The sequence below is a fragment of the Epinephelus fuscoguttatus genome, linkage group LG10, assembly GCF_011397635.1.
Source record: "Epinephelus fuscoguttatus linkage group LG10, E.fuscoguttatus.final_Chr_v1".
Classification (NCBI taxonomy): domain Eukaryota; kingdom Metazoa; phylum Chordata; class Actinopteri; order Perciformes; family Serranidae; genus Epinephelus; species Epinephelus fuscoguttatus.
In genome coordinates, this window is record NC_064761.1 from 6,568,763 (window position 1) to 6,586,786 (window position 18,024).

General features: G+C 39.9%; 2 protein-coding genes across 10 annotated transcripts in view; both read left to right on the forward strand.

Moving 5' to 3' along the window:
- The window catches only part of LOC125895244 (phosphodiesterase 4D interacting protein), a 114,624-nt gene extending 105,220 nt beyond the window's left edge, over positions 1-9,404 (forward strand). For 2 of the 6 annotated variants that reach the window (XM_049586909.1, XM_049586904.1), the window contains 13 exons: positions 238-519; positions 775-906; positions 1,097-1,216; positions 1,776-1,932; positions 2,405-2,529; positions 2,651-2,788; positions 2,904-3,008; positions 3,219-3,406; positions 4,044-4,175; positions 4,620-4,758; positions 5,068-5,114; positions 5,289-5,406; positions 7,005-9,404. In XM_049586909.1, coding sequence (XP_049442866.1) covers positions 238-519; positions 775-906; positions 1,097-1,216; positions 1,776-1,932; positions 2,405-2,529; positions 2,651-2,788; positions 2,904-3,008; positions 3,219-3,406; positions 4,044-4,175; positions 4,620-4,758; positions 5,068-5,114; positions 5,289-5,406; positions 7,005-7,147 — 1,826 coding nt within the window. In that variant the 3' untranslated portion in view covers positions 7,148-9,404. The remainder of the gene's footprint in view (positions 1-237; positions 520-774; positions 907-1,096; positions 1,217-1,775; positions 1,933-2,404; positions 2,530-2,650; positions 2,789-2,903; positions 3,009-3,218; positions 3,407-4,043; positions 4,176-4,619; positions 4,759-5,067; positions 5,115-5,288; positions 5,407-7,004) is intronic. The other 4 variants (XM_049586905.1, XM_049586906.1, XM_049586907.1 and 1 more) reach the window with 4 other exon arrangements.
- A 2,257-nt stretch (positions 9,405-11,661) lies between these two features.
- mast2 (microtubule associated serine/threonine kinase 2) overlaps positions 11,662-18,024 on the forward strand; it is a 221,507-nt gene continuing 215,144 nt past the window's right edge. For 2 of the 4 annotated variants that reach the window (XM_049586940.1, XM_049586941.1), the window contains exon 1: positions 11,662-12,575. In XM_049586940.1, the coding sequence (XP_049442897.1) occupies positions 12,495-12,575 (81 nt within the window). In that variant the 5' untranslated portion in view covers positions 11,662-12,494. The remainder of the gene's footprint in view (positions 12,576-18,024) is intronic. The other 2 variants (XM_049586942.1, XM_049586943.1) reach the window with 1 other exon arrangement.

The following is an 18,024-nucleotide window of genomic DNA, read 5'->3' on the forward strand; positions in this document are numbered from 1 at the left end:
GAGCTTTGAGAAACCCCAAACCAGACCAATGTCATTTGGCTGATTAAGTCATTCACTGCATCAAAAGCAATGTCTTCATCTCTGTTTTAGTCTTTTACTCTCTCCATCCTTCATGTCTCATTAATGCTTTTTTAAAGTGTTCTCTCAGACTTTGCAGTGCAGTGATTTTTCCATTATTAATTGCTTTTTAATTGTATTTAGTCACTCACTTACATGTTACTTTATGCTCTTCTTCAGGGTTTTCCACTCCCCAGTCCAAACCACTTCAGGGTTTCCCATTTACCCACCAGCAGCCCGACTCTTCTACCTTCCTGCCTCTCTCCTACCATGGATACCAGCCTTCTCCTTTCAGCAGCGCTACCAGCAGCAGTCTGGATGCCAGCTCAGCAATGAAAGCTGGAGCCAGTCTGCTGGAGAGCAGTGCATTGTGGGATTTGAGCTATGGTACCAGACCGGTGAGACTCGGAGCTGACCTGTCTTCAGGATCCTCAGGGTACCAGTCAGGCACCAGCAACACAGGTAGATACTCAATCAAATCCTGAGTGTATATTTCAGACATACTGTTGCCATACTATTACTGATTCAAATTGCGTCTACTGCTGCTATCAGTGAAGCTTAGTGTATGTTTTAAATTTAAAGCCTACCAGGAAAGAGAAAGATCATGGTCTTTGAACCAAAGGAAGTTGTGGCAAGGCCATGATACAATATATGGTACTTCTATGTCATAAAATAGTGGTCTTTAATAGCAGCTCATCAATTGTATTCTCGTTGTAGGTTCTGACCTGATGAAGGAGCACCTGAGGGAGATCAGAAGTCTAAGACAGAGACTGGAGGACTCCATCCAGACCAACGACCGCCTACGACAGCAACTGGAGGAGAGATTGGCTCGCACCGTCACTGAGAAAGGTAACACACACACACACACACACACACACACACACAATCAAGTATAACAGCTTTGTTTTACAAGTTTCTTAGTTCCATAAGAAGCTGTTGATTTGGTAGAACCCAGAAAAGCTTATGTGATTTGGTAGGAATATGGAAGAACTCTACATTACGTTACAGTACATGCTTGTTGTCTCCCTGTCCTTTCCAGGTGCTCCCACCAACATCTACATCCAGGGTCTGGACTCTGTCGGCCAGCTCTCCAGTGAGATCAGACTTCTAAAAGAGGAGAACGTCAGTCTGCAGAACCAGCTGAAGCAGGCCACAAGAGGTACAGTCTGATGTTCACTGCCAGGGCCAGATCCTGTAGAGAAAACATGTCCATGACATTTGATCATGTAGCAGATTTAGAGCTTTCCTGCTTACAATCACACAGAAGTTATGAAAAGTTTTGTTTCAGTTCAATGTGGATGTATTCCTTTAAATTGATACCATCAGATCACGAGACCAGACAGTTTCTGCAAAACTCCATCCTTAATCGTTCAACCTTTGTTTTTCATCAGATAATAATAAGATAAATCTTATCTGAAGTAAGGTTACTATGAATTCTTGGTTTTGGCCAGATTAGATTATGTTTAATGTAATTTGATGACTGAAAAAGACTATAATGTCAACAGTTACCATTGAATAAAACTGGACGGAATTTGTTACATTTTTCTTGATACTATGACAAGACTAAAATGCTCAGACTAAACTAAAAAAAACAGGATGAGGAGATTACATAGTAAAAAGAAAAGCAAACAAATTTTGTCTGGTTCCGTGTCAAATAACTTGTACAGCTTTGTGCTGTCATGTAATGTAAAAGTGTAATATCCTGTGTCATCCTGCAGAGAGCAGCAAGGAGGCAGAGCAGTTGAAGAAAGCGGAGCTAGAGGCAGAGAGGTGGGCGGAGCGAAGCAGGGAGCTGCAAGCTGAGGCTAATACACACAGTGAAGAGATTGCACAACTGAAACAGGACAGACAGAAGAACCAGGAAGCCATCAACAGGTGTGTGTGTGTGTGTGTGTGTGTGTGTGTGTGTGTGTGTGTGTGTGTGTGTGTGTGTGTGTGTGTGTGTGTGTGGACCAGAGTTCATGACCTGGAGAATGAGGACAGTGAGTGATTTACATTTTTCAGAGTTAAAGACCAACTTAACACCCCCTGAAAATCTTGTTCTGGTGACCTCCAGGGGTTTGACCTTTCACCTTGCTGCAGTGATGCAGACATGTAGTTCAGGTTGTGTCAGTACACTGTGACATCACTGCCGGGTATGGTTACAAGTGCTACAAAGGCCACTTCTGACCACACTTAAACACATCAGGAATGCAGAGTTCGTTCAGAGGTGAAACAGCGACCTTCTGCTCCTCAGCCTTGAGGCACTTGGGGACTAGAGAATGTGTCAGGTCTATTAGGTGTAGAAGTGCTAGTGAGCTGATATGTGCTTTTCGTAAAAATGTCACATCTGTGTGTGTTTTCACAGACTCCAGCATGAGGTAAGCGTTCTCCAGCAGCAGCTCTGTGAAAGCCGCAGCATGGTCCACTCTCTTCAGTGTGAGCTGCAGGTGTACCACAGAGTGTGTGGAGTCAACACAAACACACACACAGGTAAGAGTTTGCTGTATGAACTTGCAGAGACATCTTACGCCTCTGAAATTTGCTTTGTGTTCCAGCACCTGCACAAATATTCCTTACTATTACTTTCATAACTTGTTTGTGTGTTTCCAAGCAGGTCAGGCCAGTCAAGATCCCAAACTTGGACTCAGCACTGCGACCTTTGACCCCAGAGAGCTGCACATTCAGCTGGAGCAGCAGCTGAATGGACAGGCTGACACACAGCCTCGATCCAGAAGACAGCTGTTCAACGGTCAGTATGTCTGACACACCCAAAAGCATCTTGAGATAAGAGATAAGAGATCATTGAATTAAGAAAAATGACTCTTGTGCAGCAGTTTGTGCTGATAGAAAATCTTCCTTCACAGAAAACGTTCCCTCGCCACCTGTGAGAGACACTGGACTCGTCAGTCCTTCTTCTCCTCTACATCCTGCGCAGAAACATGTAGCAGAAACTGGAGCAGCTGATCAAGGTGAGGGCTTCACATTCAGGTACTTGGATAAACTGGGAGAACAGTTTAACCTGAAACAGTCATCTTTTCTTACAAAGCAACATATCCATCTCCTTAACCTTCAGATACTTGTCAAACGTTTTTGTGTTTAATTGGTTATTAGATTTTCCTGTTATGCCATTGTCAGTGGCATATAGAACTCATCTATCTCCCTCCTGTCCTTATTCCCAGCAGCCTCGGCCCTGCAAGGTCAAGCCCCAGACGGCTCATTTGCCAACAGTCATGGCCGCCATGCAGTGGGCCACATTAATGACTTCAAGGCTCTGCAGCAGCAAATTCTGGAGGGCAGCACTCTCCTCAACAAGATGGATGCTACCCTTTATTCCCTGAGCACCCCACAGGAGTTCAGCCTTCATCAGGTGAGAAACCAAGGAAGAACAAACACCACAGACCAGGTGGTCCTGACAGACTGAGCACCTAACTGAGGTTTATAAGGTCATGTTTTGGATTATATTTTACAGTACCAATCAAAAGTCTGGACTCCCCATTGACTTGAATGAGAGACTGTGTCCAAACGGTTGACTGGTACTGTGGGTGATATATAAGGAAAAGCAGCTTTTAGAGGCGGCAGTGTTACTAAAGGTCACAATGTATAGAATTATTAACACATGTAGCATCATTGAGATGTCCAAGATACTGAGAGGAGATGTGATTGGCTTAAAGTTGATAAGGCTAGAACAACAGGGTGAAATACACCATCATGAAATAAGAATCTTTATTGAAATATTGATGAATTGCAACTCTTAATTTATTTGATCTTAACCCACACTGTCATCAATATTTCGGTACAGAAAGTATCTATTTTGTCTCAATTTTACTATAAGTAGGTGAATACTTTTAGCTAAAGAAATTTTAACTTGAATTTTAAACTATTTTCTTATACCTTTTTATGCTTTTATAGATTTAATGCTTTATGGATTATCGGGGAAAAAAAACAGAAGGATGAATCATTGCTTAAAGTTTTTATTAATATCTTGTGTTGCGTGTGTGTCTCAGCCTTCAGACTCAGGTTCTGTCAGGAAGCTGCTGGCTGACACTAAAACCCTGCGACAGATCCTGGAGGAGGCCGACTCTCTGCTCCGCATGTTCTGGAGAGCAGCTCTGCCAAACCACCAGGAAACCAAACAGGTGAAAATCAACGCAGATCAGGGAGTCTGATTAGATGAAACCAAGAGCAGAGGAGTTTTGAGAGTCTTCTTTGATCCTACTTTGCTCGTGCCAGTGAACTCAGAACAGCCTTTTGATGTATTTATTTTATCATGTTAAGTGAAGTAAAATGTAGTTCCAGGAGGTAACAGCTGAATCACTGCAGACCTCAGTCTACACTAGTCAGTATCAAAATTGTGATTTTGTTAGAAAAAAAAAATACTTATTTGCTTATGCAGCTGTTTTAATGTCAAATCTTTGGTTAGCAGTGATTGGTTTATGTAAATAAAGCCTTGTGTAACAGTGGCCACTGATCTCAAATTCATGTAAGTGGGTGTGTGGACAAACACGAAACATTTACACATTCCCTGTGTGTGTGTGTGTGTGTGTGTGTGTGTGTGTGTGTGTGTGTGTGTGTGTCTACAGGATGAGTCTCTGAGGGAGGAGGTCGCCTCTCTCCGTCTGAGACTCTCAGAACAAGAGCAGGCTCTACAGGACGCCATGGAGAGAGTGAAGAGCTCCAACCGCACCAAAGATAGCATGGAGCACTTTATAGTCAACCAACGTGAGTCACTCATGCTCATAGTCTTTCTAGTGGATTATATAAACCCATATATTATGCTGTATTTTAAACCGTCATTTTGGAATAAATTATTAAGAAGTGATGATGATGATGATGATGATCTTTTATCATCATCTTCAGTGTATCTGTTTCAGTGTCTTGCATTGTCTTCTTCCAGCCCTCTCCTCCTATTAACTCCCAGCGCAGCTGTTGATCTGTTCAGTCTTGTGTTTACTGCTCATTTAACAGCTTCTGTGTAACTAATCAATGAACACATGATAACTGGTGGACACTGTGTGTGTTTGTTTACAGTGTCCAGAACACGGGACGTGTTGAAGAAAGCAAAGACAAACTTACAGGTGAGTTCTCACATTAGCATTCTGGTTTTCAGCATCATACGACAAACCTTTTATTCTGGCAGGTGACAGTCACTGAGGAGTTGGATGAGATGATGGTACACACTTGTCTCCGTAACACCCTCTCACCTTTTCCTGCTGTTTCTCTTTCCTCTGACTCCTGCTGAGTCTCCTCAGGAGAACGAGCTCAGGATATCCTCCCTTCGCCGTGCCTCTTCCTTCCACATCTCCCCTTCTCCCTCTTCTTTTTCCCCCTCTTCCTCTTCCTCTTCCTCACAGCTCTTGCCTGGTAAAGGTATGGTCCCCTGACTTTGCTGTGCTCCGTTCAGTGTTCCAATAACTTGATGCAACTGCTTGCTTTTTGATGAAAACTCTGGCATTCAAAATATTAATTAAATATATAATATAATCAAGTCTTATTTCCATAAACCAGTAAGTGTCCGTTATCTACTGTACCACAGGCAGGCTGGGACACTTATTAGAGCCACACAGCTGCCTTATACACAATATATGTCACTTTGAACAACAACCCATATTAGCTGTTTTTGCTAATATGTCCTTGTGTTGCGTCTTGTTTCACTGAGCAAGCTTACAATCTTACCTGCACAAAGCACTGCCTATCTTTGGCTTGTAAGCTACTGTACAGTTATCAGAACAAGTTCTCTCACATTTTGCCCTTACACACTTGTTGTCGAGACTTTTTTCCTTTCTTTTAACAATAAAAACATTAACGACACATTTGACAAGTATCTTGCCAGTGAGTTTTGTCTGCAGAGACGACTTTTGTGACTTTTTTCAGTTGGATTTTAAAGGCACCCTGTGAAGATTTTGACCTCTGATGGCGCTATTGAGCAATGTTTTATATGTGTGTCCCTGTTTTTTGCTCTAGTAACACTCACAAAAGGATTCACATGCTGCATGCAGCATGGCAACAATGTAACTTATTTAGTGCAAATGAAAGTTTGAAGTTGTGTTTTACTGACTTGAATTGTTTTAATTTAATTACACTTCTTCATCTACTCACTGTCCGTTTGTTTTATGCTACTCTGAAGCCATAACTCCTCTTTCTGAAGAAGTTAGGAGAGAAATGTTTTGATGTTCCCAAGTTACAAATCATTCCCTTAAAGGAGCAGTGTTTAGAATTTAGTGCCATCTAGGGGCGAGGATTGCAGATTTCACAAAGCTGAAACTTCTCCTGTGTGCCAAGCGTGAAATCCTGGTTAGGATTCCTTAAGTTTTCAATGTTAAGGAGATTTTTACCAGGAGCTGCCAAGGTCTTTTCCTCTCCAAAACAGACTAGGCCATTAACTAGTAAAAACATGGGCATGGTAAAAAAAAAGAGGGCCGCTAGCCCAGCACCTGCTTTTCAGATTGTGGAGGTTTTTACCGGGAGCCGAATGATCTCCTCACTAAAACAAACAGACCAAGTTATTTAAACCTGTAAAAACACTGAATAAAGCAGAGTCACGTTAATAAGTCAGTGTTATTCCAATGCTGCTCGTCACAGAGGGGCAGCTAACTGTGACTGACCTGCAGGCATAGCCCTGTCTAGAGCCAGTATTTGGTTTATCCATTCTTGGCTATTGTAGAAACATGGCAGGGTCTTAGTCAGGTGCATTTCTTCCTTCTGCTCAGGTCCTTTGCTGATTCTGGTTTTACAAATAAACCTATGTCATGCTGAAACCTTGTAATCAGCATTGTTTTAATGGGATGACAATTGCAACTTTGCGAAGTGACCATTATTCATTTTAGGGAATTAAGGAAGTTTTTAAGGGTACCAATTACTAATCTTAAGAGAGAGTTTTATCAGATATTCTTCTGTGCAGACACTCAACAGGTTATGGATGAAACCAAAGTGCAAACCGTCTGAATGTCTCCTTCTTTGTGTTTCAGGTGAAAACACAGGAGGCTTCTGTGAACTCGCCTTCTCTCCTGGTTGGAGTGTCTTGAAGACTTCCTCCATCTCCTCCTCCTCCTCCTCTGCTGTCTTGGGCCCGGCTCAGCACCAGCGCCCCTTGCAATCAGCCTTCCTGTAGTGCACCAGCCCCGAGTTCCTCATCATCATCTCATTGTTCAAACAGAAAATGCTGGAAATTCTGGCTCTCTAATTGGCTGGAGAAACATTTCAGTTGAGTGACACCTGTCTGAGTGTTGATGTATGTTTGGGTTGTTAGATTATTTCTGCTGGTTCATGATGGTTTAAGAATGTGAATGATTGTTATTGTTTTATTATTGGCATAATGTGTGTAGGTTCTGAGGGCTTTTGTTGAAGCTATCAACTGAAATGTTTTTTTCTCAATTATATGAGACCAGTCTGTGTTTGGCTGAAGTTGGTTTGTGAGTTGTAGCTTGTCATTAAGCCACGTTTCCCATTTTCCCCAAATTCAACAAATATGAAAACAGAGCTAAAGCAGTGTTTGGACTCTCAGAGACAATTTGGTACAGGTTTGATGAGTCTCCATGAAAAGTTTTTAGTGTAGACCTGGTCTTATGTGATCTAAGCACATGAGAACAAGTGAAATTTTCTTGTTTTTCCTAAATCCAAATATGATATCATGTCTGTGTTTGACAATCATAACAACCATATAAGAGGAAATAATCTCCCTAAACACGTGAATGATATAGCTGCCAATCAGAGGCCGACTTCAGCCCCATACTTCAGCAGGGATTCAAGAAACAAAAATCCACGTGATGCCAGCAGGAAAGGGGTTTGGAAAAAGCCAAAACCAAACTGCAAAGTGCTTCCTCTCAGTCTCTGTCGAGGCTCATGTTTGTAGTTAGCGTGTAGAATAGTTGCATGTGGTTTGAGAAGCTTGTGGAAACAAAGCCATACTCTCTGACGGTACATTAGATATGTTTTTGTTTTGTCCTAATTGTACAAAAATTGTCATAAAAATGGCCAACTACTGATAACATATGGAAAATACTATAGAACTACAAATAGGTAGTTTGTTCAGATAGCTCACAGATAACACACCAGTTTAAGAATTTTTGCTCATTGTTCTCAAACTCCAGAGTATTACTGTTAAATATGGAGTCAGTTCTCTTGAGATGGTTAAAAAGAAGCTATGGGTCCAACCCAGTTTTTCCTGCTGAAACACTAACCTGCAGTGTTGGAAGGCCTTCTGATGAAGCTGCTGTGACGTGTAGCCTCTAGTAAACCAGTGTTCATAAAAACAAGCACATGATACAGACTGCACTCATCCAGCTGCTCAGCGGTTTGTGTGATGCCTTCAGTAACCTATCTGATAAGATAAAAGAAAATAATTTTATAGTGCACAGTCCAAGAGAGATGACATTTCATTTTGTAAACAGAAAAATGGACCACAGTTTTTTCTTTCCTTTTTTTTAATATATATACTTTAGGTGTTTTTCTTTTTTTTCCTTTTTCTTTTTTTTTTTTCTAAATTTATGAATGTCTTTACGTTTTAATTTCCCTCAAGATGACAATCACATCTGTAGAGAAACATCTGTATGTAAGATATCTTCAAATCTTCTGCAGGATTTGTGACGCTCACTGTGCAAATGAACTTTTCGGAAATTGGGTGTTTTACACTGGCTTATCCAAATTTTATTTCTTTATTTTAGTTTTTCTTGATTTGTCTGTGTAGTAGGTTAGCTATTTTTTGTGCATGAACTGGGGCTTCACTGCCCTCTGATACTTTTACTGAAATATGCAATTTTTGGGTTACTGTGCAATAATAGCCTTCGTGGTTGCTTTTTGTTGATGTTTTAGGCCTGGATATTAAAGTGCCATGTCATTTGTTTTGGCTCTGAAGCTGAATTTATTTAAACAAACTTACATTTGGATGAATATGTCCAGATTTGTGACAATCAGTTTGAAACTGTTATAATGGCCCACTCATTTTTGGCTTAACATGAGTCCATTACAGCATTAAAGAGCACTGTAATGAGATATGTATATATATATATATATATATATATATATACATATGTATATATTTATATATATAAAAAGCAATAACATCAACCAAAGTGAACAACGTGTATGTTGTCAAATCAGGTGTAAAACAATCAAGTTTAGAGATTTTTTTTTGTGTCAGTTCCCACAGGTCAAAGGTCAAACTTACTGTAGTGTCTTTCTCAGTGTCTGTGTGGTTTTAGAAACCACATCTCATGTATGTACATATTAAAGGGAGTGTGTACATTGATGCAAGTAGTTTTGTTGCTGTTGGACAAAGACCAGCTGTATTTCTATGCATGTTCTCTTAATTTAAAATGTTTTGGGGTAAAAGAAAAGAACCTTTTTAATAAAAAAAGGGTACAAAACAACATCTGTCTTGTTTTTTGTCTTTTTTTGGATTACACTTATTTTTGTTTGGTTATTTAGTAGTAGTTAAGGAAATCACAGTACCACAAACAAGACGCAGCACCAGCAACTCTAAAGGTCACAAAGTGGTCAGAATTTTTTTTATAATAATGGTGTGATTATGAAATAAATAAATGATGTCATTATTAGGGGAACAAAACAAGGCAAGACTACACAATACATTTATAGCGCAATTCATATGCAGGGGTGGTTTCAAAGAAATTAAACGCAATCATACCACAGTAAGAATATATATAATATATGGGATTTTCACACAAAACTGTTAATCAGCAAAGATCAGGAAATACAATCTACAATCAAATTGTTTATTAAAACTAGTATGAATATTACTTGTTTTGCTCGAAGATTACAGCACCCAGCATACAAACACAACACCACTTTATCCTCTTAAAACAATACTCACAATTTGGATTCGTTTCTAGGAAAAAACACTTGAATCTTTTGATCTAAGGACCCTTATGGACTAAAGGAATATAACTGTCTTACAGAGTAATTTAGTCATACATAAACACATACATACCAAGAACTTTCATTTAAAAAAAACTAAAATGAACTGCTTGGTAACCAGACCAGGTGTCTAACTGAGCCAAGCCTTTATTTGTCAAAATACGTAGCCACAACAGGCTATTAAGAGGGACCAGACGTTTAATTGATATCAGTTAACATGAACAACTCTCTCCTAAATCCAAAAACTACAGTGCGAAAACTCAATTTAGTGATGTCAGGGTATAAAGTCTGGAGCTGCTCTACAGACAATGAATGGTGAAAGATATTAGGGTATATACCAGATCTGAGCATATGGTACATTTTCTGTTTCAGAACTGGAAACACTACAATAGAATAAAATTCATAAAAAAATGGATATGAAAAATGAAACAAACATTCTGTGCATCCACAAAATCAGGCACCCGTTCATTGTCCGTGAAGCAGCTCCACATTTTATACTTCATGACATCACAAGTTTGAGACTGGCCTCTGGCTTTAAGACAGAGTAGTTCATGTTCACAAATATTGATTGAACTTTCCTAGGCCATGGAAATAACATTGGAATTCTTAATTTAGGTGGTGTTCCCCTTTAAGGATGCTACTTATATCCTTTAATTTAAATTTTAAAAAGACAAAAACAAAACAGTCACTCTAAGATTAACATAGATGAAATTAACTCAGAAAATAGTTCATAACACAGCGCACAGTACACATATTCAAGGTTTTATTGTCTTTCAGTAGGTGGCAGCAGAGTCCAACTAAACTGAGACTAAGACACACACACACACACACACACACACACACACACACACACACACATACATACGCGAAGACAGAAACACGCAGGTGTTCAGTATAAAAGAGAACTGATCTAAAGAACTTTCAAATAAAGTGTCTGGTGTTTTCTGTTATTCATTTCTGACGTGATGACTTTGAAAATTTCACACAAGGAAATCATCACTCAGGCTCTGTCAGCAGGAGAAGCTAACACCAGAGAAAGGAAGATAAGTACAGTTTCAAAATAAAATGTGTGATATAGACAATGCTTATAGAAAACATGCCTTCTATGTTTACTTGAAGAATTGCTGAAATTACAACATTTATCATAGCCAGAAACTGTAAACAGAAATTATGATTGGATTTTCAAAATTCTGACTGTCCCTAGACACGTGTGACAAACGCTTCCGTCAAAAATAAACCGTTTGCACAAACTTACCAGCATGAATGACGAATGAAAAACCAAGGCTTTTTTTTAACTCCAGGATTTTGTCTTTAACTTTTAACTTTTAAAGATCAGGGTATAGGTAAGGCTTAAAAATCTAATAACCAATTTATGGTAATTTATGACCGCCAGTCACTCAGGGAGGCCCAAGTATAAAATATTGGTAGCTTTGGGGAGGGTCAAAAAAAAAAAAAAAAAAGACTAAACAAAGTCACACCCAGCCACCTCCTCCTCTGATAAGTAAAGAACAGTCCCCTACCTGATAAAATAAAGGTTGTATTGAGGGAATATTTTGTGGAAGACTGGTGTTCATGCTAACATAGCCTAAATATATGGACTAACAGTGTATTTCTGTCTATGTATTTTGGGAGCGATGAAAACCCGGAGTCAAACCCCTTTTAAGTGTACTTAACAAAGCAGATTCCGAATAACTGATGCTTTTATTTTGGTAAAATTCAACCGGATATAGTATTATCGATCTTGCTAGCTTGACACCGCAGTGACCGCGTCGGAGTCAGGAAACAAGCCGAGCCGTGCTGTGCCGCGGCTGCAGTTCAACAGAGAGCTCAACCCGGTGTCCACACAGAGAGCTTAGCCTTTTATCTGATGATGGAAGAACATTTATAGAGGACATTCACTGTCCGAGAAACCACCGAGAAGGATAAAACGCGCCGAATTCGGGTGGGAATCATCTCGAAACGACCATTAGACAGACCTGTCATGGGTGTCACGGTGTTTCTGTGCAGGTAAACGTTAGCAGGCAGACTGGCTAGCCGCTCGGCTAGTCACGCAGCAGGAAGCTAGCTTAGCATCAACCGCCACTCACTAACTGGTGAAGAAGTTGGGTTGAATGAACTGTTGCCAGAGACAGCAGCCCAGCATGGATAATTTTCACCCCGCTTATGACCGACTGTCCTTGTGAACGACTGTTAACCGCCTTTTTTCCTTCGGGGAGAAACGAGTGGCTGCTGTTGCTGCAAGGTTGATTGACAGCTTGTCACAACGGATTTTCCAGATGTGCAGTCTGCACGAAAAGTGTAGCTAGGCTCTTAAGTTAGCTAGCCACAGGCTGGCTACCGACCAGGAATGGCCGGCTGGCTGGAGCAAACTCTTGAGTGGACTCTTAACTCAACAAACTGCATTAACAAGCGATGAATTTCATTTTGGCAGCGAGGTGTCACTGAAGTCGACACCAGCCGAGCTGACACGTTGCTAGCCAGCCGACTGACGTTACCGAGAGGATTCAGCCACACAACAACAAACCAGGCTGTCAACCGGGCCAACCCCCCAACACACAAGGCGTGTTTTAACAGTGAGGTGAAAGATGAAGAAGACAGAGAATAAAAACAAGAGGAAACTCTGTAACATGGAGCACCAGGAGAGCGGGGGAGCAGAGAAAGATGCGGTGAGTAGTGAGGTCTTTCACGCACTGTGTCACTGTGTTACCAGCCCACGCACTAGGCATCAAACACAACACACAGTATGCTATATAAACTGTGCACTATATACATAACTTCATTGAGAAATACATGAATGAGTGTTGGTTTGAGCTCAGTCAAAATGCCCACCACGCAATTTGGCACAGCCTGCACATCTGCTCGGAGGACCGTACAGTTTTTTTAAATTCACATTTTGTTCCATTTATATGTGTGTGTTTTATTACACTAATGCATGGCAGTTGTCAGGGCAAAAAGAAAGGGTGGGCCTCTCTCTGATATCGAACAGTATCAGGATTGGTATCATCCAATTCACATACCATAATCAGAATTGCATATGATTTACAGCTATTCGCACAGCAATAAATTATAGGAGTGTGTTAATTACATTATAGGTTGTTACAGTATATTGAAGTAATGCACACCTTAAAGGATTAATAATTAATTATTTGGTACTACTGCTTTTATTGAGTAAAGCTGATAAGTGATTGCTAGGTGTCCTCCTCACCAAGAGTATATGTAAACTTTACCTGATATTATCAGGATAATACTGGCTATTGCCTTACTGAAAGACATCATTCAGTAAGATGTGTTAGAGTGTCACAGGGGATTCTCCCTCCACCTTTCTCTGTGCCTGCAGCTCTGCTTGCTTTTACTTGAGGTATTAACACTGCAATGGGCAGACTTAAAATATCACAGTTGGCATCAGGCATCAGGGATCAGTCACTGTATACATTGAGTGCTGTGGCCATGTGCATGAATGTATATGAAAGTGTGCATCTGTTGGGTTGCTAGGTGAAGCAAATGCAAAACAGGGCACTGGGGGAAGGTTTAAAGTGCACTATGACAGCTAATCTCTGCTTTGACAGTGAGCAAAGATGATGCGTTTGTCATGACTTAGCACTTAGCGGAAGAAGGAGGGAGCCTTCATCTGGTATCAGTCTTTCCCCTGTGAAAATGTATTAAATTAGAATTGAAATAAAATAAGGATTAAATATTTTGAGAGGCACATCAGGTATAGCAGTATCAACACTTTTAGCATTGGCCCATCCACTCCCATCAGCAGTGTTTCTGCACTGCTTGTTTGTTGAATGTGTGGTTATTGTAGGCTGTGTGAATCTGGGATGGCTCATTAATAAGTTTCATATAATGATCATATGCAGATATACAGGCTTATGCAGCTGTATGCACAATGGCTCCACTGATAAGTACAACACCTTCCTTGAAAATAACCTGGAACTGTTGGCAATTAAAATAGTTGGATATCTTGTAAAATTCCATCAGGACTTGGAGTGAAGAAGTGGCAAGAAACAAGTTGTTAGTTTTTGTTGCTTCATCCAGGATTTTTTTTTCTGGAGCTGTTTCATTCACTCATTCGTTTTTATTATGGTATGAGTCTTGCTGCAAGTTGATTTTTATGCTGGACTGAAAGGACGGAATCAATGGCTGCTTGTGCAAAACACTTTTCAGGAATGTCAAACACCACAGCAGATGAGCAGCATTAAAAGACCAACATTATATTTGACAGAAATTCTTAAATTTGATTAAAATATTAAGATATTATAAATCCTAGTTTGCAATAAACATGAACATTGAACAAGAGCTGCTTCCAAAGATGAAGTCATCATCACTGTAGCTCATAATTTCACATTTCTGGATGAAGTCATGTTCCTCAGTCTCAGTACGTTTGATATGACTGACTCTGTCATGCGATATTGCTTCACCACCCAACCATTTGGGATATTATGGGAATAATTAGGTAAATAGTTGTACATTTAATAAGATTTGCCCTCAGCGGTCAAGTTTTCTAACATATCCCACTTATTTTGGTATCAGCACTTTGTGAAATGTACATTTGTTAGCCAGGTTTGAGTCAGGGGAGGGAGGTGTTGAGTTTGAGGGAGTGTGCTCTGTGGGATCATGGGAAGTCACACAGATGGTTTTAAGCTGCTGCTGTTTTATGTGTTTTTTGTTTGAAACATTATGAAATGGAGGACCAGACAGGGCGTTTTTAGCCAGTGTAACTTATCTACCTATTGCTTCCACTTTGGAATGCTGGGTAATGAATCATGTCCCTGTTGTGATGCTGTGATACTTCCAGGGGGATATCTGCTTGGGTTTTGCAGTGAATTTGTCCAACTGTGTTTTTTGTTTTTTTGCAAATTATGTAACAAGAGAATTAAGGCTACAGCTAACATTTATTTCCATTATTGATTAATCCATTGAAGAAAGGAATTGTCCTCAAGGGTCTTGCTTTGTCCAATCAAAGATGAAAACAGAGAAAAGCAGCAAATCCTCCCAGTTTAGAAGCTGAAACCAGAGAAAGATTGGCATTTTTGTTGATGACTTTACCAATTAATCAGCTAGAAGGTTTTTTACTTTTCCATTGACTAATTGTTTTGGCATTAAACAGGACATTGATTTAAAACAAATGTTCTCAGTGTAGCAGGTATTGTAAGCCAGGCACTTGCATCCCATATGCATGTTTGATAAGAGAACAGCCAGTTACTTCCTTAAAAACAGACCCTGGATAAACTTCTGCTCTTTAACTTGACTTTAATTGCAGTGACATTATTACCATGTTCTGACCTGAAGGCAGACACACCATGACATTTGACTCGACTAACTCACACAGTTCGTTGTGTAGGATTGCTGGCTTGTGTATAGATACAAAGAGCAGCTGTGATCAAGACCTGTCCTCTGGCATCTCCTCAGGTTGTGCTGTAGACCGTTAGTGTCAACATGAAGGGCAGGTTTTAGCTGGTTACAGTTACAGCGTTGGGAAATTAATGATGTCATTGTCATTTCCTAACACAAGTGTGTCTTTGTGTTAATATGTTGCCAGGGATAGAGCCCAAACACACACACACACACACACACGCAACATCCTGTGCAATCAAAGAATCTGTCAGCTGTTTCTGTCCAGGGACCCTTTGTTTCCCACAGTCAAAGAAGCTTTTCATGTAAACTGTTTACACTGGTCTGATTGAAATGACCAGTAGAGGTATGTAAGAGGTAGTCATAATTTGTAACAGCGACAGAAATCAGTCAACTGGATTAAAATCTCATCCAGGGTTCTTATGTATTCTGGAAAGAATAAAAAAACAAACCCAAAACATATATAATTATTATGATAATTATGCATTTTGGCAGTAACAAATATTTAAGCAACATTTAATACTAATTCAGCCAGTCCCCTTGATTTCTGTACGCACGACCTTGCAATTTTGTCTAACCACAGCAACTTTTCCACAAATTTGACCATTTCAAATGAGCAAAATCTCATTTCATTGTAGAGCTGCGCACAACCTCTTTATTCACTCAGCACCTCCTTGCCCTGCTCTCTCTCTCTGTTTCTCTGTTTATCATGAGATCTGGGACAGAGTCACATACAGTGACAGGGGTAACTGTTAGCAGTGCATGGCTAATGCTACCCAACTGTTAATAAGGAATTTCATGAGTGAGTTGAGCCATTTTGGTGTTGGTGTTTTGCATAGTGAGGACATTTATCATTTCAAACTCACTACAAAATTTAACAAACCACTTCAAAACACTGAACACAAAATATTTTATTAAGTAACTGTTGGAGCTTTTCAACTTTACAAATTATCACAACTGTTGTCAAGCAGTCTGAGGCACACCGAGCTCTCCCTCACCTGATGCTGAAGCTGGCGGGGGTCAGGAAACCAGGGTCTCTCCCTTACATCATCACAAATAAATCCTAATTCTGTGGGAAACACTGGATGCTTATAATGATAGGCTCTAAACCTGAGACAGCATTGCAACTATTTTTGCAATTTCAGTGCAAAAAACACCTAAAAATAGAACAACATGCATCACATTTTTTCGGAAAGACTCCCGTGTAATCAGGCATTTTAAACTGCAACCACCAATAAACAGCCAGTAAATTCTTGGAGTGAATACTTAGTTCTGGTTCACACAACCCAGGAAATAATGGACTTGGTATCGTGTACCTTAAAATGAGAGTAAATGTGAAATAATGTGTTCTCTTGGAAATTGTATTTCTCTTTTACTGAGAACAAACAGCCAGTAGCTGAATTTAGTGATTTGAACAGGGAGCTTTCCATAACCGTCTAAAAACAAACTCTCCACTAAGCTGCAAAGAACTTGATAACTCTTGAGGAGAACGCTTCTCTTCCACCTGAAAGTTGCAGTTACTTGTTAAATATATCTCATCCTCCCTTCTTTGGGCCTTTCACAAGTTCCTGCCCTGATTGGTTGATAGAGAAGGACGTTCTCAGTCTGGTATTTCTCCATGGTCCTGACCCATCCTTGTTTTACTGGTCACATGTGTTCTGTGACATAGTTAAATGGGAGCAGTAAAGCAATGCAGTCCGCTTAACACAATAAACACTGTTGGACAATGTTCCTGCAGTGGCCCGACTGGCATTTACTGCAGCTGTGTGAACAAAAAGCCTGCTTCCTATTCCTTATTGTTTACTTCAGCTCTGAAGGTTTGCTATGTTATATTCATGTCATACTCATTAAACGGTGGATTCAGTACACGCTCCTATTAAGTTTGGCAAATAATTGACTAATATTGCTTATATCCATTTGTATCTTCCTTCTTCTTGCTTCAGTCACTGTTTTCTTGTGTTTTCTCTTTTGACTTTTTGTGCTTACTTAGTCCTTCCCTTGTGTCTACACCTCTTTCTTCCATGCTTTCTTCCTCAGTTTTCTTGAGTCCAGAGTGGCATGTTTGACCTCACCACTTTTTGAGTTAGTGATTGTGGGAAACCATGAAAGGGTAAAGATGTTAATCATCAGAAATTGGCACTGAATTCAGTCAGAATCTTGGTCCTTGTAGGCTTCTTAGATCAGATGTTCCCTGATTTAAATAATGTATTTTTTCCATTAATACAATATTTTATTAACATAAATGGATTTGAAAACAACATGTTCATACTTAGTAATGTAAGTTAGGTATTAAAAAGTTCTGGAATTGGATTGGTAAAACATTTTGAGTGATACCCAGCTGTAGTTTAGTTCTTAAGTTTCACCTATGATCTAAGACCTGTCGGCACTTTGGAGAAACTTTTTAAATGTTCTGTTTTGAATGTCCTCAGTTTAAATGTTCCCGTATGTGTTTCATGTTATTACCAGCTGCATATCCCTCCTCAAGTAATTGTATTTTGTCATTTTGAGCAAACACATTTTCCTCCTTTCCTTTTGCTCGCGATATTTTATTAGTTGCAAGCAAACACTGAACTAATGTAATACTACCTCACACTGTTGCCTGTTTTCGTGGCTTTGGCTCTGTTAGGTACACTGGTTGCGTGGCATCAATGCTGCAGCACCAGCAGGTTCAGATCTGTACTTCCAATTTTACCATGTTTATATTCTATAATATTGATTTAGGAAGTATAACTCTAATAGTGCTGTTAGCTGGAACATAAG